The sequence below is a fragment of the Channa argus genome, chromosome 24, assembly GCF_033026475.1.
Source record: "Channa argus isolate prfri chromosome 24, Channa argus male v1.0, whole genome shotgun sequence".
Classification (NCBI taxonomy): domain Eukaryota; kingdom Metazoa; phylum Chordata; class Actinopteri; order Anabantiformes; family Channidae; genus Channa; species Channa argus.
Genome location: NC_090220.1, coordinates 5,861,045 through 5,883,008, shown reverse-complemented (window position 1 = coordinate 5,883,008; position 21,964 = coordinate 5,861,045). Strand labels below are relative to the sequence as shown.

The 21,964-nt window shown below is 39.7% G+C and overlaps 1 protein-coding gene across 7 annotated transcripts in view; it reads right to left on the bottom strand.

Annotated features, from left to right (window-relative positions):
- Positions 1-7,624: 7,624 nt before the first annotated feature.
- LOC137109162 (vacuole membrane protein 1-like) overlaps positions 7,625-21,964 on the bottom strand; it is a 55,895-nt gene continuing 41,555 nt past the window's right edge. For 6 of the 7 annotated variants that reach the window (XM_067494637.1, XM_067494639.1, XM_067494638.1 and 3 more), the window contains 2 exons: positions 11,660-11,762; positions 7,625-10,454 (listed from right to left, as the gene is read on the bottom strand). In XM_067494637.1, the coding sequence (XP_067350738.1) occupies positions 10,311-10,454; positions 11,660-11,762 (247 nt within the window). In that variant the 3' untranslated portion in view covers positions 7,625-10,310. Of the gene's footprint in view, positions 10,455-11,659; positions 20,915-21,964 lie in introns of all 7 variants that reach the window. The other variant, XR_010912279.1, reaches the window with a different exon arrangement.

Genomic DNA, 21,964 nt, shown 5'->3' with positions numbered 1-21,964 from the left:
ATTGTAGCCCTTTAACTGACAGTGAACAACTTTTCTGTAAATGAGTTGGGGACATACTGTTTGTTTCTTGGTTTCATATTTCTGTTGTGACCACTGTTATCCAAAGCAAAAACCTCACTAGTGATGTCCTTTGAGTGTAGAGTTGGTTTGTTCGAAGGAAATCCCTTCAGAGACATGAAACAACAGAGCACTCTGAATCTGTCTGAGATGCTGAACAACCATCTCAGCTCAGGCTTAAAGAGAGTGCACAACTGTCTATTTTCACAGAAGCCATTTCCAATGTCACAGTGGTACAAGCACAAGAATAAATCCCAAAAGAGAAGGATGGCTAAATGTCTTTTAACTGCTTCACTTTCAGGGTCCATGCTTTTGTTCATGGTGGCTCACTGACACTGTCAGGACTCAACTGGACAAGAAGAGAGACATCCTAAATGTTTTTGGTGGCATAACTCATAATGTGTGTTTGAGGCTGTAAGAGGTAAAAAATTTTGCTTGTAGTAGCCATTTTTAGATCACTGTGTAAACTTGCAGTTGACTGTAGGATCTCTCCACACTCCCATTTTCTCTCCAGGAGGTGGCAGCAAGAAAAAAGAAATTCTTTCATGTAGATTAAAACCATTTTTCATTCACCTTAAAACGTGCGTTTCTTCCTACACTTTGGCAAATTATTTAAACAAAGTCAAATTTAACAACCATGGACAAAACAACTATACATTGTTACATTTTTATGCATTTTAATAAAGAACCTCAAGGCTGCTGCTCCCCCTAGTGGTTTTCAACTTCATCTAGATGTAGAATTGTTCCTACTTTGAATGACAAAGCACAAAACTGCTCGATTTTTCAGTGCAGACCATTGTTATCAGTTTTCAGAAAGAGAAGGCAGGCTTGTCTGAACTCACACAAACATCTAGTGGACCTCATGCTGCTGCTGGTGAAGCAGGTCTGACAGAGTTGTACCTGCAGCAACTTGTTTTCTGGTTTTAGAGAAAAGAAGGACGTACAAGTAGAAATAGATATGAAATGTTAGCAATAAGCGGTTTACTTTTTTATTATTCTTTTAGGAAATCTTGGTCCATCTACGAGTTAAGAAAAAAGCTGAATATATTAATAAACTGTCGTTTGAGTGTAGAAATACTTACATTTTCTTTTAAAGTTTTGTAATGAAACAATATTATTGAAATGTGCTGCATATTTACTGTGTTTTAAAAGCATTATTTGAAAACCTTGTTTCAAAAAAAGGATTTCATTACTAACTTAAACAATGTTTTAAGATTTGGTGTCCTAAAAATTTTTGCTGATGTTTCTAGTTCTCCAAAAATGAGCAAACAGAAACTGTTCGCCTTCAGTGATCCCAGATGAATGTGAAACCTTCTGAAACACAAAAGTGACACATCCAAGTGAACAAAACATTTTTTGTATAAATAAAAGGCTCTAAAAAGTTAATTCAGTGATGATTTTCTGGGACAGCACAACTATCAAACTCCCCATATCGTGAAAGAAGTCATCTGTAGGACATTTACAGTGTCTTGGGGGGAAACAGTTCCTCGGTTTGGGTCAGCAAATGTGTTGTTTTTGAGAATCGGAGGCTATGTCATGATTACTCATAATGATGATGATGTGGTAAACAGGAAAGCCTGTAGGAAGTGCGTATTAAATAAATTGAATCTTCAGCAACCCCTTCCCCCTGCCTTCCTTCACTATATGGCCAGCATAAAAGCATTCAGCAGGATGTTTCAGCCGTCACAAGTGTTGATGAGACTCTGTTCTTCAGCAGAGGGTGTGTTTCATTAATTACAGCATGCCTGACCACCACCACATAAACAAGTGACAGTGATAACAGATGAAATTCCCAGGTTGTCTTCTGTCTAGGAGCTGGAAGGTCAGTCTTTAGCATTGCTTCTTTTATGGTGTGTGTGCTTTCTCAGAAGCCTCAGGAAAGGCCTCCTGCAGGGCAGCGATACTTTGAGCACTGCTTCAATTCCATCTGATAGTTTGTTTGACTTTGATTGTCCAGTGATCAGAACCAGCTGCACAGAGTAACAAACTATGTTTTCTGTGTGTGTTCTCGGTTTTGTTTAGCTTTGTTTGTGTATGCCAAAGAACAGACTAGACACTGGTAGAAGGTCACACAGCTCTGTTGTGGGTCTGTGTGATGACTTGAGGTTGGCATTGTGTTCATTCAAAATCACTTTGCATATCAACTGACTGTGTTGTGTTCCCATGTTTGGATTTTGTCAGTATGGAAAGCCATTCATTAAAACTGGAGGGTGAAAGCTGTCAGCGTCTTCATTTTCTTTTTTCCTTCAGTGTATACACCTGGTTTAAAATCCAAGACAAAAGAACTGTGCAGTGTTCTGTTTTGTACCTATATTAAACAATAAAAAACAATAATAAGACAAAACTGTACCATATCTGTTTTCATAATGCTCACTTAGTCTGTACTAAACTGTTTAAATGGCAGGTGTCCTACTGTAACTGTACAGTAGCTAGTTACTGACACAGCATTTCACACTATGAATACGCCATCTGATTAGAGCAGAGCTCCAAAAGCAGGATCTAGTGAAAAGGTGACATTGAAATTTACTGTAAATCACTGAGGTAGGTTTAGGGGGATTTATTTTCCGAAAGAGAGAGGCTGCACGGTGAGTTTTAAAAGCCAAATATCCAAGCATCTGGCAAAGTAATCCCTGTAACCCCTGCGTATTATGTTTGTTTTGTGCAAAGGGCCACTAGATTCGCAGGGTCAGCCATAATATATACAGTACGTTAGGTCAACTGGGTTTTGGCTCAGATGTGTGTCAGAACAATTCAATGGTAAACCACAGCTGAAATGTCAAACCAAAACAATGCTCCATGAGTGCTGTGTTCACGGTACAAGAAGTAGAAAAGTGTTGCACTAAAAATGACACTAACGCTCACAGGCTAATTATATATACAGTGTATATGCATTTCTATTGTTTAACATAAAATCTCAAATTATTTTTTGAGTGTGGAAAAAATAAAAATAAAAATTATTATAAAGATGGCTCTTTGTTAAATGTTGCCATTAATTATTTTGTCCATTTATATTATATTCTTGAGGCATTTTCTGAAAAAAAAAAAAAATATACTAGTCTTAATATGCTCTTTGTCTTCTGACTTACAGTAAAATGTTATTTTCAGCAGTTGTTTTATTTTATTTTTTATTTTTTTATTTTTTTTGCACAATTGGATTTCCGTATTATTTGGAGGAAGCAGACAGGAAAGGTAAGAAATCACATGTTTTAATTTCCTCCAAGAAATATAGTTTCAATTCTGATTTGATTAGAAGATGATTTTAAATGCATCTTTACAATGAAGGACGTCTAAATAGATTTTTATAAAATCTTAGTTTGTGGAACTAATGATTCCCTCTTGTTAGACTCCTGTATCCTGTCTCCTTTTTTATTTTGGAGGCCTAAGGTGAGGTTATTAAAGCACTACCAAAAGCAGTCTTTAGCTGGAATATCACAGCAGAAAAGCCAGTCCAGATGAACGGGGAGCACAGTGTGTTTGTTGTGTAGTCTAGCATGAAAGTGTCTGGTTTTGTTTGCTCTTTGTGGTCGTTTGCAGCACGTTGATGGGCACGCTGCATACAACCACACTGCATGTGGTAAACAGGCCTCATGCAGAGTATGTGGACAAGACTAAAATTAGCTCTGATTGCCCTGCCATAAAAGCTGAGAGCTTAAGTTGGTGACGGCAGTAGTAATGTCATATGCTTTTGATGCCAGTGCATAGACACAGGGAAGACTGTGGCGTGGCTCATTCTGTATATATTTTGTTGAATATTAAAATCTACCGTTATACCTTGAAAGATTCCTCTTTTTCCTTGCTTCTGAAAGACTGACTGAAGAAGAGATGCACAAATCCAATATGGCAGATGGCTATCGGTACCAATAATCACGATAGCAGCACAATATATATTAAACTGGTGCTAGAAAGTGAATGTTTCCATGAGCATTTTGACCAAATATGTCTTTCCGGTTCAGTCTTTGTATCGAGCGGAAACAGCAAACCATATCCTGAGCATTGGTATGCTTGGAAGGCAGTATGAGACATTCCTGAGTAATATTTTTGAGATGGCATCATGTCATGACACAGAAACCTGCGTCGACATGAAGGTGTTCTTATAGGCTGTTCTCAGTGCCCCGGGATAAAAACTGCTGCTGAGGAGAGCCCATAATGTCAAGCATTCACAACACTTGACTGACTCAAGTCCTGTCACATCAAAGGGGTGTGTTGCTTCTGACTGCGTGTGTGTTGGAGTATTAGGTACATTTCAACAATTCTAACACCCACTCTACTCTTGGGCATGCTGCTGCTTTAATTCTGTTGTCTAATCTTTCTACAGCTCTTATGTCCCCTGTGTATTTATGACACACCTGAATGACGCAGTTTCCCTGGCAAAACTCCTGGGACACAAAAGGTAGGGGGAATAAAAAACATGACAAGCCTTTATGCAGGTCTACCTCAACTGTACTCTGTCATGTTGTGTCATGCAACCACATAAAGAGAAAATTATTTCCTGTGTTCACACCTAAGATAGTTCATTTGTGAATGTAGTACACAACTTATTGATGTTTTACGTATACAGGACAAGGCCGGACAAAAGTTTAAATCACGGGTGTTTTTCTCTCAAAGCTTCTTCATAAACTAACAAAAGTGGATGCAACTTAATGACAACTACAAATTGGTTTGTATTGTAGAATCCTTCCTGGTCTTTATAAGCGCAACAAACACACATCCTTACTTTGGTCGGAGTGTTAATGCCTCGAGGAAAAGGCAGACGGAAGAGTTTTGGACGTGTGTCTTTCGTCACAGTGGCCCGGCATTGCCACCTGGCATCAGCCATTAGGCTGTCTGCCATGTTGGCACTGCGTGGGCAGGAACAGCAGATGCTCCCGCCTAACTATGCTCTGTTAAAATACCCACACATAATTTAGTTTAACACGGCTCAGGGAGATATGTTTTGTTGTGTCAAATTGAATCTGAGAAAGAGTACATCATTATAGAATAATGATGGGAATAATGTGTTTAAATCATTGTAAATCACACATCAAAAGAAGTCATCCAAATGCCTGTTGATAAGTTTAGTTAGACACTCAATCATTCTGGATTGACCCAGTGATCTAATTCAAAAGAGACCTATAATATCTCTGATCTCAGATGGAGTGAATTATGAAGAGTCTAAAGTTGCTGATAACTTTGTTTGATCTTAGCATGCCAAAACCACAATAAAGGAAACGGAGGCTTTTGGAGCTGGGGCTTTGCAGTAACCGCAGTTATGATGTGTGTGTGTGTCTGAGAGAGAGAGAGAGAGGTAGAGAGCAAAAATATAAACGTATTGGTGTGACAGATATATCCACACATTGCTGCTTTGGTCACTTCTGAATATATGACCCAAATATGATTTCCTTGTACTTTAGGTTTACAGTAAGTCATATTATGACGTTGGTATTAAAATTTGGTGATTTCTAAAGTTACATGCTGTTGTGTGACACTCCTGTGTATTTTTATCTGTAATGTTTCTCATTGTTTTCCTGTGTGTAATCTGATTAGTTTCTGATTAGCATTTTGCTGATTATTCTAGTTTTGTATAAAGCTATAAAAAAAAATATTAATATTTAATGAAGTTATTTTAAATAAACAAGTATGTCCTTTCTACATACACAGTGCTTTTCAGGGCTGTAGAAATTTAAATCAAAAGACAGAGATCATCATAAGAACAATTAAATGCAAACACTATATTAATAGGATTTATTAGGAATTGTCTCATATTAGATATGTGTAGGCTAGATATGTTTTGAGATACATAACATTACCCAGATTAGAAAATTTAAAAAACGTTTTTGCACAAAAAGTTTTCTGGTTAAAATATTGAAAATATATATACTCTTTCCTTATTGAAAACCAAGCAGAAAAAATCCACATATTTGTAAAATCTATTTTTAGATAATATTTTTCATCTCAAAAGCAAGACATTTGTTACTTCACAGCAACGTTTATTGGACTTTGTGTTTCATTTCACACTTGTGTAACTTGCATATTGGAACACGACTGTCTTCTAAAAACTGTTAAATCACACAATCCTGCATGTACACCCACATTTTAAGCTCACATTTAAGGAAGTGCAACATTTAAACATTTTGAATAGATAACATATTTTTCAAATAAACTAAATATTTTTCCAGTGAACCATTTCAAATATATAATATAAATTTTCTAATTATGACAAACTACAGGAATTTTGGAACATAGTTTTGTCCTAAAAACCAAACCACAGCTAATCTCACATTAATTAGACACTGTATACATTAATAGTTACTTTTCAATGATAAGCATGTTTCTCTTAACCATTTGGTCTGTCTGCCTATGACCCCCGACTGCTACATCTAAAAACAAAAGACCTTAATGTGATTTTTAGTGAGAAAAAAAAGAGGGAAAAAAAGGGGGGGTGGGGGGGGGTCCACATGGTCAGCATAATTTAATGAGACAGAGTGTGAAAGGAGCTAAGTGGATAACCAAATGCAGAGTGGGTTTGTGGGTGGGTGGGTTTTTGTTGGTGGATGAAGTCAGTGATATTTCAGCATCCCTCAGTGGTTAGCCTGCTGACAGGGAGGGGAAAAAACTGGAGAGTGAGAGACAGTAAGGGAGGTGGTGTGTGTGTGTTGGGGGGGGGCTGAGTGGGTGGGAGTGTCACTGTGCCAGAAATGAAACTAGCGCTAACGGATTCAACTGTAGTATATGTACAGCATATGGACAGATCAGAGAAAGAAAGACAGGAAGGACAAAAGAGGTGCCGTTATTTGAATATCAGTCCCCCAGCCTGTTTGGACAGGCAGGATTTGCATGTTGGGTTTTCAGTCGGAGCCCCGGGGCAGGGTGGGGTAGAATGGGCTGGATGGAAAGTCATCTTTATGGTGCTCTGGGTGTGGCTGCTCTGGGAACAGGACTTCTCTCATCAGGGGTCTCACAGCACAGGTTACACATCTGACCTCAGGACACGTTGTGTTCACCCAAACCCACAGACACTAACATTACTGCTTTTTATTTTCACTTCATACATGAATTTTACTTATTGTTTTGTGTATATATTTTTGCGGGAATGTGGGAGAATCATAAGCGATGAGACATGATTTTAAATATTTAATTTTGAAATTTATGTTTGAGCAACTTATTCACTTTTAGCACGGAAAACATTTTGTATAGGAACATTTTTTTGAAACGGTACAATGCCCAAACCACATGTTTCATATAATTGTGACTTAATTACACTCGTACAAATACTAGTAATTGTATAAAAGTATTGTATGTAAATAGAGCTTTCATTTGCTATTAAAAGCATTAGTGTAGCCATAACTCAGAACTAAGCAAAGGCTTAATGGGGTATCTGAAAGGGAGCTGATGTCTGTATGGAGCAAGCAAATGTGTAATGCGATAACCATTTGAATGTGAAACACTAGAGAAGGAAATTGGAGTTGTGATGAACTAAGTATCCTTCTTGTCCGTCTTTCTCGGCTGACATGTGAGATTCTTTGGAGGCCTGTGGGTCAACACTGGTCCAGTGTGGTCAAGTTATCACATAGTGAACAGTACACTGATGCTCTTTTTCAACTGATTTTATTAAAGTGAAAGCAGAAAAATAACAGGTACAGGCATCTATCAGAAAATAAATATAGGCACTTACACAAAGAAATATAAACAGAATTTCTAGACAAACATGCACACACACACACATTCAGGCATGCCAAAAGGGGGCTCCCTTATGGAACAGGACATCCTGAAACTGCCAAGAAAAACACTTTGCTAGCCAGCGAGCCATTCCAGTGTTATCCAGTGATTTTGCTTTCAAGACCAGGAAAAACGTTTTACTTTTTTACTCTGAAAATAAGAAATCTAAACAGTCTTTGGGGGAGAAGTATCTACTGATCAAGCAATGATGTTCACGTTTGTATAATCCCCCTTTTTTGGCCTTTATATAAAAAAACTCCTCAAGCGAGGTGTTCAAATAAAAAGCAACCTCCCACAAAAAAAAAGTGCGTATTGAGCAACTGAAGAAAGTTCTCGGTAAAAGAGAACAGGGAAGTGTAAAAGGGAAGGAGAGAGCTGGGTGAGCACTGTGTGTACCATACCTAAGGCTGGGTGTCACAATGTGATGTGTTGCAATAAGGTGTGTACAGTCTGGATTCTCTGGAAATTCAAAAGGATAGAACCAACTCGCACACGCACACACACACACTTCCAGAGAGACATATACACAGAAGTAGCCTATACTATCGGCATCACTACATCTGCACATTTGCAAACATGTGACAACACAGTTCCCCACATAAAACCACATAAAATCCCTCACAGACGTCAACATGGATAAAAAACAATAGGACCATGTCCCCGACGTTTCACAAGCGGTTGGGATAAAGGGAAGTGACATCGCAGCACACACCTCTAAATGGGAACTGATGCTAACTGAGACAATGACAAAAACAGAAGGAGGACAAAACAGTATGTGGGTCAGATGAAAGAGCCCGAAATGTCAGACAGCCTACAGACTGTTGTCGCCTTGCAATCTTAACAGCCAACACCAGTCTGATAAGCTATCTGACAGGCCGAGAGAGTGACGGACATGCCTGAGATGTACGCATGTACAGAAACGGCAACAATGAAAATAAATCCTAATCCTACTTACCATGACAGCAGAAAAGAGGAGATGTGAATGTACTGACTGGAGCTGGTGCACTGTGCAGGGTTAAACCCGCTCAACAGTACCCCTCTGTTTAGAATCTGCTCGAGTGATTCGTCTCCTGGCTCCGTGACTAGGGTAGTGCAACGAGTTCATTTGAAGGTTCAGCTGAGGTAACGGCACAGACGCTTTTCACTGTGCGCTTGAGGGTTTTTTTTTCCCTCCTGCTTGTGCCTGCTCTAGCGCCCACTGCGCTCAGTCCAGCGTAGCACAGCAGCGGTACAGAGAGGGAGAAGAAAATAGCACACTTTACTGGCAATTATGGAAAAAAGAAGGTACTGCGTGTTTTGAGAGCCATCTGACGTTATCCAGGGCGAAAAAAACCAAAAAAGAATTGCCCAAAAACTGAGCATTGTTAATAAAAAATGCAGAGTTTTGTTATTGGAGCTGCCCATGTAATGTCAAACACGAGCTTTCTCTTCTAGTCATGGGTGAAAATGAGAAAAAATAAGCCATGTGGACATGTGAAGACAAAGAAAAACACTTACCATGACACACACTGACTACGCCTAAGTTAAAAGAGCTGCCATAGTAAGACTTGTAACCACATTCCTAGTCCATTCGTGTAGTGCAATCTGCTTTAATCCATTAAATATAAAAGACAATGCAACAAATGTGACAGCAACACAAACTCAACCTACTATCTTCTTCTCACACACAAGCACGCACATACACAGTCTGATTCAATATATGGCTGCATCTGGTAAAGTAGCCCCCGGGCTGACTCATGTGCTCTCTTCCTGGAAGCAGAACAATAAGGGCAGACAAAAGGACCAGCAGGGTGATTCATGGGTGATTTATCGTTTTTTCAGCCATAAGTACCAAAATCAGCTTTATGGCACACGCAAAAGACACGGTCTTCTAAACCATGACGAGTCTGAAATATTGATTAAGATCTGTACAACTGACCTAGTGTGCTGTAATATGAGATGTGAGACTGCTTTGACACATTACACTACATTTACTTGTCTTATCTAGCAATACTGCACAGAAACTCTTAACAGTAATATATACAGAATAACTTATTAATAAACTTTTAAATGTATATCATAAATAAGTAAGTAGGTTCTCAGCACATAAGGAAAACTAACAATTGTAGCTTAATAAAATAAAATGACTTCAAGTGACACCATGGAGATGTAAGACTTCAGATCCTTCTATTGGAGCAAATAGTGCACTTTAAGGCCTTACTGAGAAGAATTATTGCGAGCAGCTTCTTTTTACATGCTCAGGAGCTGTTAAATGCACCGATTGGGACACTTTAAAAACATAACAGCTTACACACAGTTACACGCAACCCAACAAGAACCTACCTTACAAAGAACTATTCGCATAAATCACTACCAAATGCAAAGCCTTAAAAAGCAAGTAAATGGAAGTCCGAGCTCATCAACAACATGTTGCTACAATATCAAGAGAGAAACCAGATGTTGGCCGATACTTTGCCTCAGATAATGGTGGGGTATCAGCCAGGAGGGAGAGCAGCAATAAAGAAAAGAGTGGTGGGAGCTTCTGAAGTTGATGGCTGGCCGTGAGCGCAAGCTTGCCTTCATTCCATTTTGGCCTCCAAGTATTTCTCCTGCTGCTTGTGCTTGGCGTAACTCTGGGCCATGGAGTTGACAATGGAGCAGACAAAGAAGCATACCATGATGACCACAATCTTCTCAAAGAGCCACGACAGCCAGTTTTCCTCCTGCCAGGAACCACAGAAAGAACAGAGAGAGGGGGGGGGGGGGGGGGGGGGGGAAAGAGAGAGGGAGAGAGAGAGAGAGAAGAGCTTGATCAGTGAGCTGAAGGCCACCCCCTTAACCCCACACCCTGCTCTTCCTTCTGCTCCTGATGCTGTAGGCTAGGTGGGGATCCAGCTCCATGTGTAGGACAGATAAAGATCTGGGGTAATAAAACACGCGGCAGCCCCCACCGTCCTCCCTCCTAACACCCCCATTGACCCCAGCCTGCAGCCTGCCTCTACCAAGTTAAATTTCCTTGCTTCTCTAACTGCAGGAGGCTCAAGTTACAAGAAAAAAGGAACATTGTTCTAGAAATGCCTAATCTGTCCTTGTGCAACTCAAAGTCTCTCCTTTTCTTTTCCCTTCTAGTAAGCGCATAAAAAAAGAAAAATTGTTTTTAATGAATCACCAAGAGCAAGAGAGAAAGGAGAAAGAGGGAGTAAAAAATAGTGAGGAGTGGGAAAAAAAGCTTTGAAAGAGAAATAGGCTACAGCTACAACTGGCTCTTTTTGTTCTAGACAGGGGGGGTTTGATGGATTGTCACTGGGGGCAGGGGGGGCGCCCCAGTCTACAGTCAGTGCTGGGTTCAGGCGGGGCACTGAGTGCAAGTGTGTGTGTGTGTGTAAGAGACACAGAGGAGTGACCACACTCACACATACACTCCCAATTGGTAAGATGGAGCATGAGTCAGCACGCCCCACACTACAGTAGTACAGTTCAATACAGCGAGTGGAGCCAGACCCCACACTGGCCCCTCTCCACCTTCTTTCTTTCTCCTCCTTCCACTCCAGCTCATCCAGAGCAGCACTAACGTACTCTGCCATTCTGAATCCTAAGTGTCCGTAATCTACTGTTTCACTACTGGTCGTAGTAACATCTGCTTAATCAACATGTCTTTTATGAACATTAAATCAGGTGTAAAAATGATTTGGCTAGAAATTTTAACTGAAAGCAAGTCATATACGTAAAGATGGGGAAAATAGAACCAGTTATAATCTTGAAGGTAAATGGGTCAGATAAAAAGGAAGGCTTAGAGAAAGAGAAGAAAGGGACACACAAACTGGAGGGAGGAAAAGTGAAAGAGGAAAAAGTAGGGGGATCGCATTTCGTTCTTGGCGCGCACACATAAATGAATAGAGTGAGCTGGGGCTGAGGCCCCTATACTTACAGTTGGGATCCCCTCTCCAACACGATGGTGCAGCTTGGCCTTCTGGGCCTCCAAGTACTCCCTGAAGGGCTTCTGCAGTGCCGCACCCAGCAGTGGAACAGCTCTGCCTCCACCAACACAGAGAGGGGGAGAAGAGAAGGAGGGAGGAAGAGAGGAAAAGGAGGGAAAGAGGGAGGGAAGGAAGTGTGGGGGGGTGGGGGTGGGGGGGGGGGGCATAGAGGAAGAATGGGAGGGGGAGGGAGTTGGGGGGGGGGGGCACAAATCACGTCACATCATTGTTACTCACCAGCCCAAGGGCAGCAACACAGGGAGGCATGCCGTCCTATCTCCTTTATTGTCGGTCTCCCCTGCTTCCTCTCTCCGAGAAGAGAGAAAGACAGAGAGAGCAACGAATGCAATCCCATCACTGCTCATCCCCACAAACACACGCATATAAACATACACACACTCAAAAAAAAAGTACAAACTGTAGCACAACTACATAAAATAGTGCTCAAAACCAAAAAGTAACAAACAAAAATTACGAAATTAAAATAACATAAGCGGAAATAAAGTTGGCCGATCCTCATACAGCAGCTGCCGCAGCAATAGTCACCCACATTCTCTCGCTCTGCTCTGCTCTGCTCTGCTCTCCTCTCTTCTCACACACACAGACTCGGCTTCCTCTCCCTCTCCCTCTTCCTCTCCCTCTCACTTACACACACACACACACACACACACACACACACACACACACACACACACACACACACACAAAACGGTGAACTCGTTCAACTCCCCTGCAGTGCCTCCTCTGCCGCTGCAGCGAGGAGAAATGAATGACTTCTCAGAACTCTCACATTTATCACTGGCAGTTCCTGTAAGAACTGGTTTCAACCAATTAATGAGGAAGTGAGTCGTACCCGAGCTGTGTCATCACTGGCTGAGACCTGGGGGGATGGCCCACAGGGGGAGGGTGCTCCTATAAGACGGCCCATATTAGGAAACCCTTTACAAGATTTAGCCACCAACTAGGCCTACAAGCACAGTGCTACCCCCCCCTTACACACACACAAACACACACACTCTCATACACACACACACAAAGAAAAAAAAAACGTGAGAGACTGCAGAGAAAGCCCTAGAACAGTGAATCAGTGGCCCATCCCTGAGCTGGAGTTAGTGATTAATCACAAAATAAATACATACTAAAGTCCTTCACTCTTTTTGTGGCTATAGTCAATAGTCACAGTCAATTACATCCTCTGAACTGTTGTCTTAAAGCATTCCTTATGTTGCGCTTATACGTCTTTTGTTCATGCCGAGAAGGCATCATCAAAGCTCAGAGACATCAAAGATTTGAAGGCAGGTTTGCGTGGGCACTCATGTCACATACGGTTGAGTTTATAGCTGATAACTTTCGCTGAAGGAGGCAAGTCGTTTCCGTCCCTCCCCGCCTCCACGTTCACACAGATACACACACACACCTATACTATTGTGAAGAAAAAACAGATTGTGTTAAATGATTGCGTTTACAACAATGAAACCATTTAGTAATGATTAACTTTATCCCAGGTAATGGATATCCTACATGTGAATGGTTGTAAAGCAGACAGGAAGTCAAACGCTTTAAATTACAGAAGACGAAATGATTAGGACACATGGTATCAAAAATCAAGCAGGGATTTTTCTTTTTGGAGGGAAACAAAGCCTCTCCTATTCCCACCCCCTCCCCCCTTTTAACAAAGTTCCTAACATCTTCACACACAGAAACTTACCATACAAATTTAAAAATATATACGCTGAATGGGAACCCAAATGTGGGTTTGCATGACACAAGAATAGAAAACAGTAGAGAAATTAACTAATTCTGCAGATTAAAGTAAACAGGAAAGAACAAAGAGTGAGAGAAACTGTTTTCAGAAATGGCGGGCAAATCATCTCCTACACGATGAGCAATACTGAGTCATGAGCCTGGGCAAATCCACCAACAAAGAAGCTCAAAGCTAGCAGTCTAAAACACGCTTTAATGCCTCAGAGTCAGGACTCTCTCTGGCTGTTTCCATTAAAAATGTAATGGTTTTGTGCTTTTTTGGGAATACATTTTCACTTTCTACAGCATGTGTTGTGAAACTATTGGATTTGAAATTTTCTCCTGTAAGTGTATTTATAATATACCCGTGAGTACCTGTGCTGAACATCTTTCTGTATATGCTGGAAAGGAGTTGAGATGATTTCCTTTCTTATTCTGAGATAAAAGTAACTTCTTGTTAGCTAGAATTACCTGAGAAATGTGTGTAAGCTCTGCATGCTCTGACTGAATGTAATCAACAGTGTTATGTTGTAAAGTAAGTGTTGTACCAGCTTAGTAAAATGTGGAAATTTAAAATAGAATTGTTTGAGTTATTTCAAAGGTTAGCAGGTGAAGACAAAAAGCTGACATTTATAAGTTAAAAGATGTCATTTAGCAAATAGAGTGACTGAAGTATTTGCTCAGCATTTCCTGAACAAACTTTCTGTACTGGTTAGTAAAAATCCTGTGCTTGCAAACACTTGAGTATTAGGGAAATAAATAACTTTAAATGACAATATTTGTAGCATAAAGTTTGATTTTTACATTCTAAAAACTTATGCTTAGCTGTAAGGTCTCATTTATAATAAAAACTGATTACATCCAAATTTATAGTGTACATAATAGGCTTAAAAAATACTACTGAAGTTCCTGGAGTTTCTTGCATGTTAGGTCTAATTATCAAATTCCTAATTTAATGTAAAAATTGCACAAGTATTAATGATGAAAATTAAACTTATGGATTCATGTCTGTAAGTACAATAAATCAGCTGAAACAGCTGCAATGTAAATGTGACTAAAATAACATTCAATTCACCCTTTTTGGCTTCATTTTTTTTTATCTTCCATTTTTTGCAAACCTACATGTTGTGTATTAATTAAAATAACAGATTCTTCAAAGTTTATATATATATACATATGTCAATTATCTTTTCTGTGGGTTTGGAAAATATAAAAGGACATTATAAATTTATATATGTAAAGTATAAAAACACTGCATTTAATCCAAAAAGATCTATAAAATGTGACTTTTCTCACTTTGTTCTTCTGAAGACACAAATATGGCATGGTTAGAAAGGATAATAATATCAATAATGCAAAGCCTTAAAATGGAGGTGGTTTTATAACCATAAAAGCCTGCATGTGTGAATCCTATCACACTTTATAACTACTTTTCTCCAATTTAATAAAATTACTTCCAGAAGTTGTGCAAAAGGCTTAAAGGGCTTTACTTAGTTGGGTTGAAAATAATTCCCAGTTTATTTATGTAAATATTCATCGACAATATAAATAAATTTTAAAAATTGCATGTTTTTATAAACCTGTGCAGTGTGCGTGATAGTTAATATATTAATCAACATCAATAGGTGATGTGTAGGCTTCTGGTAAAGAAGAGCAGATGACTTTACCTAAACTAAATCAACATTCTTAAAAATAAATGAAACTAATTTCTTACAGTTTTATTACATACCAGAAAGACATTTTGAGGTATTCATCTTTGAAATATAATGAACAATAGAGGGTATGGTGTTTACGTACTATGTGCTAATTTGTAGAAAAATTATTTTAAGAAAATCAACAAGTAGAATGTTCTACTTTATTAAATGTGATGTGCTCAAATTAAGATCAGCAGATTAAACAACTGAGTTAAGGTTTTTGTTTATGGAGACAGAAAAGTATTTAAATCTCTTTGGATTTAATAGTTCAAACAAAACGTTTTACCATCCAAACACAATTTTTGTTTAAGCGGACTACTATACTTCTAAGAATACATTCAAAGTGGCCCAACATTGTTTGATTCATATTTCTAATAGTGAACAGCCCCCGTACATGGATACAGCAGAAAATACAGCCCCAGCACTGTTCTACAATGCCATCAAATTTGTCACTCTTTTGATTTTTCCAAATCATTCTCAGACATATCATGCTGTATATCTATGCATCATGAACCTTTAAACAAGACAAAAGTGAAGGACAATTTGTATCAGTGTTTAGTGAAATTCAACTATTCTGCCCATTTGTGGATTTTACATTAAAAACAATTTTAGATTATTGAACTTTATTTACAATAATAATAACATTAAAGACAAAACTAAAGCCAAAGCTAAGAAATTATAGAAGCATTATAGAAGATATAACACCTCCTTTTCTCTGTCAGCACAAACAAGCTCTTCACCCCTGTCTACTAATCATGAAATAGGAAGAAATATTGAAGAAATATTCTCTGTGAACTACACAAAGAACACAATTAGATGTGACCTATATTTCTTAAGAACATAGACACCTACTTTTTTTCTAATTTATGTAACAAATGCTAGATTACCACATGTAGTATATGAATTTTATAATGAGTGCAATTAGAGTTTGTTGTGATGCAGATTACAAAACAACATTGTCATGAGGGATGGAAAGGTGCATCTGAGGGCAAATCATTGCAGCCTTAAAAATATACAGCAACAGAAAGTTTCAAATTGTGTCCCATCTATCTGGGAAACAGGCTGCCTTGATTGATAATAAGTAAAAGAGTTAGGAGTATAGGGAAATATGTGGCCAAAAAGAAATGGAGGGAAAACCCCACATTTCTCAGATTCCTGCAACATTATTAGTGCTGTGAGGGGTTAACTTGCGTGTGCCATCTCAGCCTATTATTTTTTATTGAACTATCATTTCCTGCTGCCGTGGAGCAGGTTTAGACGTCTTGAGTTTGTAAAGACTCAATTCCAGAGACCATGAGTGTGAGGCGATCTTTGACCTGTTTGCCCCGTCTAAAGGCTGCCACTTTAGTGGCTCATACATTGATAGATAGATAGTTATAAAAGTTAACAATTTTTTGTTCTTTATGCTGAGGAAATTCCAGAAGTCACACACACAAGATCACACATGCAGGTACACGCACACACACACACACACACACATGCCCTGACGTTCAGGCAGGGGATGAGAACAAGGGTTCACGTCACAGCCAAACCCTGGCCAGGTCCAACTGGTTACGACATCATCACAACAACTGGCTTAGGCAATCGCTAGTGTTACCCAACTCTCCACAGGGCCACAGTTCACACCTAACATAACAGGAGAGGCACTGCAAGACGCACATGCACACTGTGGACAGGCGGCACTCTGACCTGAGGAGCTGAAGCTCTGACCTCTAAACTATCTACGTGCAAAACACTGACGATGTGATTCTCTTTTGTTTATCGGCTTGTGGCTTGATAAATGACTACTGCTCCAATTAGATTTGATTAAGTGTTGGAATAATGAAATAATAAAATTATGGGAGGAGGAGTGTGTTTAACTTTATTGTAAGAAACAAGTTGATTCATGTGTAAATTTTGTAAGGTAATATTATTATGTGTGTGTGTATGTGTGCATGTCTGTTTCTCCTCCAGTTCAACCGAGCTGTTTCCCAGTGACTTCACCACTAAAGCATTGAGCCCACTCCTGGACGGAGATCCCCCTGCCCAGGGTGTTTATCACATCTCCGCTTCACAGCCATCTGTGTCAGCCAGCACACACACACACATGCACACACACACGCATATATATATAAACAAGCTCGGACACATGCTATCCTTTTGAGTGCCCGCAGTGCTGCCAGGAAATCAGGGGCACCAATTATAGCAGTCTATTATTCCTCTCACTTCCCAGACAGCCACATAAAACAGCCCACGAACCCCTACAACCCCTCACTCCCACCACCACCCCCCAGGTTCAGGTCGGCATGCCCACACAGAGTCACTTGGTCTGGGGTGTGTAGGTGTGTGGCGTTGCTGGGTCACTGGGTAACCAGGCCTGGACCCTTCGACTGGTGAGAAATGATTGTTCACTGAGTCAGATGTGAGTGGAGACACATCCAGACAAGTCATACAGCTACTTGTAGATGGGCAGCGACAGGCAGGCTGGAAATAGACTTAGGTTACTCAGTGTGGGGATGGAGTGTCTCCATCCATCCTGTGATGTCATGTTTGGAGCCACTGTATGGGATGTATGGTGACATTGTTTTCTAGGGGACAACGTCTAGCCCTCTTTTTAAATATACACCCAGTGATAATGACACCTACTGTGTTTCAATTTAAATTTACATTTTATTCATCCCAAATGGGAAACTTAGCAGCAAGTCAGAACACCCAAAGAACACACAGGTGGGGTTAGGTGAACACATTACAACATGCTAATAAATATAAAGGGCAGAAACACACAGAAAGAAACAAGGTCACGGGCTGGAAAATTAATGGCACGTGGAATAAATGAGAACTTGAGACCATTTGAAATTTGACTGTCCCATAAACACGATCTATGTCACTAATCTAACACAGCAGGTTACCCAGTGAGAACAAAGGTGTATGTGTGAAAGCTTGTAAGTATACAGTATGTTGTGGGACTGTATGGAGTCTGTGTGGTTCATATACATTGTGACATGCTGCTCAGACAACCACATAGGTTACTACGTACCAGTCAAAGCCACAACATTCTATATATCTTCCGCTTTTACAGTGTATGCTCTACTTTAGCTGCTGGAGCTTTACCAAACAATAAGGAAGAGTACAACATAAAGAAAGGCATCAAGGTCAATACACCTGTCTTCTTTGGTAACAAAGTATGTACATGACAGAAACAGAAAATTGTAGAATTGCTGAATATGATTATAGTCACCAGCTAATTTATGTACAGTATTCTGATGTATAGGCAGTACACAGCATGTGGTTTACATGTATTTTTTACAAAAGTTTTGGTTAGAAACCAGTAAAAAGTGAAGGTTCTTGATGCCTGTGGGATGCATGCACGCATATGTCTTTATGTGGTGGAATTTCTCTGGAGAAATGTAGGAGAGTGCTGTAGAAGAGTGCAAGCTGTGTTCACAACGATGAAACTTAGGGGTTTGACAAAATAAAATAATAGGCAAATGATTAATGTGTCTGGGCTAAAACAAGCAAAACATGGCCTCCTCATAATTAAGATTCATAGTTGCTCTTGTTTTTACGCTGAGACCTTTCACAGATTGTTCACAACTGACCATATTTCTGGTAGGAATGATCACAAACAAGCCTCATTATCTCTCCTCCTTCTTCATAACTTGTTGCTGTTGTGAACTGGGCTGATGGGAGACAATTTGTCTGTTTTGACTGAGGTGAAGTGGAGGCAGAGTGGGCAGGGTGAGGGGTGCCCAGCTGGCCTCTGACTCACGGCCTGTCTGGGATGACTCCTCTCTCACAACACAGATGGAGACATACATACTCATGTCAACCGATGAATCTACAGCACATATTACAATGTTCATGGGAATTCGCAGAACAATACTGAATGATGCTGATTAAGAGCTTGAGGTTATGTTGTGTTCCCCTGATAAATAAGCTGCTCATAAAAAGAATTAATGGCGAGTTGTTTTCTAAACAACACACACGCTGGTTGCTTGTGGTGAATAAATACATTAGTAATTTCATAGCCTTGGCCTGAACGTGTACAGAGATGATATGATGAGCAAGCGGCATGTGCTGTGTGAGACTGAGGACCAAAACAAATGAATCAGGAATGAATAAAGCAGGAAGTCTTAAGATACACACTGTGTCTGAAAGGCACAAAATATGATACCAGACCTGGAACACACATCGGACCTCTCCCTCTCTTGTTTCTTTATCTCTCTCTTACACACAAACACAGACACCTACTCATGGAAGCTACAATTACATTCAGATCTGTGTGCAGCCATTATCAGTGTGCTATTATCCACAAAAATAGGCCTACAGTATGCTATAAGAACAATAATTCGTTTTGAATGATTGAATATTATTCTGAATGGCTGTGGTAGAACCTTCTGGCTCAGAGTCAAACCTTTCCTACCTTAATGTTACTGCCTCTGTATTTCTGTCAGAGCCCGGGGGCCAAGGTAATCGGAATGGATGTGGGAAAGATGAGAAAATAGACGCCCTCCCAAGCTTCACATTAAACTTAATGATGCTGTATAAAAAAAGAGTTGGCTGTGACCTGCCACACCATCCCTCAGTCCTACCGTTTTGCCCTGTTTCTCTCTGATAATGTTACTCTGAGGGAGGCATCTGACTGTGTTCAGGCTGTAGGAGAGTAGGGCAGGTTGTGGAACAACTGATCAATGCCAGCTTTGTCAGGGCATGTCTCAGGTGACCAGAGCACCCAGTGACTAATAGGATCGAAAATACTCCCTTCCTGCAGATTCGGTTAACAGGAAGCGTTTGCTCCAATATCTCAAAGAGGGCTATTTATAACCACAATTATGGGACTGACGTACAAAGAGTTAAAGAAATGCACTAAAACTAATTTTTTTCATTCAGTATTCTTTAACAAAAGACAAGGCAAAATGGAAACACATCACCACTCACAACATAACCTAATAAGCTTGAGAATAGACTGCAGTTTCTTTGATTTGGACTTTTTATTTAATGCACAGAAAGATATTTAAGGATCAGAGTAATGTTTTGCTGAAATTGGGTTTAATCTGCTTCAAAAAGCAGCATGTAGTGGTACAGAGAAGATAAAAACTCCCTCCACACTGAGTTACTTTCAACTCTTACAAGAACACGCAACAGTCACCTTTAGCCCAGACAACCCAACATTTAGCATAAAAACCACACAAACCTAGTTTCTATATGAGCTAGGGGGCGTGTTCAAGATGGATGAAATTCAGTGGAAACAAACAGTAACAGACATTTCTTCAGTAACTCTACTACTACTTTTACACACACACAAATAACTGCACTATTGTGAATACAAAGAATAGACTGGTTTGTGAGGCTCACAGCAATTTCACATCTCCACAGTGTAATACGTAACAAACTAATTTAGGACATTCAACAAAGTTTAGCTTATTAATTCAATGCAAATATGTAAGTTTTGTTTTCTGCATAAATCAACTTACAAGATCAATTTGAAGGTCTAGTGGAATTTTTAGAACACCTATACACTTATTAACACAAATTGGTCTAACTTAAAGTCTTTAGGTCTTTATGTCTGTGTGCTATTACTACATGTGAAAATAAGTCACAGTTATTCATTTTCATAGTTATAAAGACAATACAAATCCTTATAAGGGTTAATATTGTACAGCTGTACGTTTTGCTTTAAGTCACTGGGCGTAGCGCCAGGTGTCATCTTTGTACTGACTCTGGTACAAAATAGTAACAGCAGCTGCAGGGAGAAGTTCTTCTGGTCAAATAAAGTACTGACTGTTTGAACTGAGAAATAAAAAAGCAAAGCAAATGTTTAACAAACATCTATGTGACAGCATTTTCTCAAGTTCAGTTAACGATTTTAAAACTCACAGACAACATGACACTATTTTTTATTCATTCAAAACGTCTGTCTTAGTCAAGTTAAGTCACATTTGTGAGGCATTTCAAGCTGAGCAAACTTCAACTCATTACAGTGCACTAAACCAGGTTTACGTGGGTCGTTTTAGAATACATGTCCACAAGAATGCCTGTTACTTTGTGACATGAAAGCTGTGTTGCTGTCTCCGTCAAAAAAGTTTGTCTCCCACACCCACCACAGCTTTTTTAACACACACTGCTCTGGATCCAGTTTATTCTGTGATCTTTTTGGCACATGAACAGAATCAAAACAGAGAAAGGAGCACTGTATAATGCAAAGAATAGTTTGAAAGTGGGAAAAGTAATAATCATCTCTTAATTGATTATCGCTTCAATAAGAGCTTTAATTTACCTGGTTGAGCTCTAATGGGTCCGTTACTCTCATTATAACCACAAAATTACAGTCAATGTAAATGCTGATTGTGATCTGGAAATTTCCATTATGATCCGTCAGTAAGTCATCCAACCCCCCGGCTCTCTTGACCTGACCTGTGACTCTCCCTTGCCTCCCTCTGAGCATGGCTGCCTGCTGTGATCCCTTAATGCCAAGAGCCTTGTGCAACAAGTACAGCCATCTGCAAGCCCATTGTGGTGGTAATGGACTCCCACCTTGGGATAGACTCACATGGAAATGGGCACATTCTTATGGAGACATGCAAGGTTCCCCCCCTTGGTCCCAGTTCATCAGTGTCTACTGGATAACTTTAGTTATTTCTAAATTCTTCCTCTCTGCATCTCAATAGCTTTCAGAGCCTGACAGTGATAGTCTCTCCTTTGACACATGAGCCTGAAGGATTTGTTAAACATTTTCAATTCAGTATTTACAAGAAGCATCTGCTGATCTGAAGCATGCCCTGCAAAAAAGAGACCTCATATGACTTATGATCAAGAAATGTTGACTTGCGTAAAGTTGAA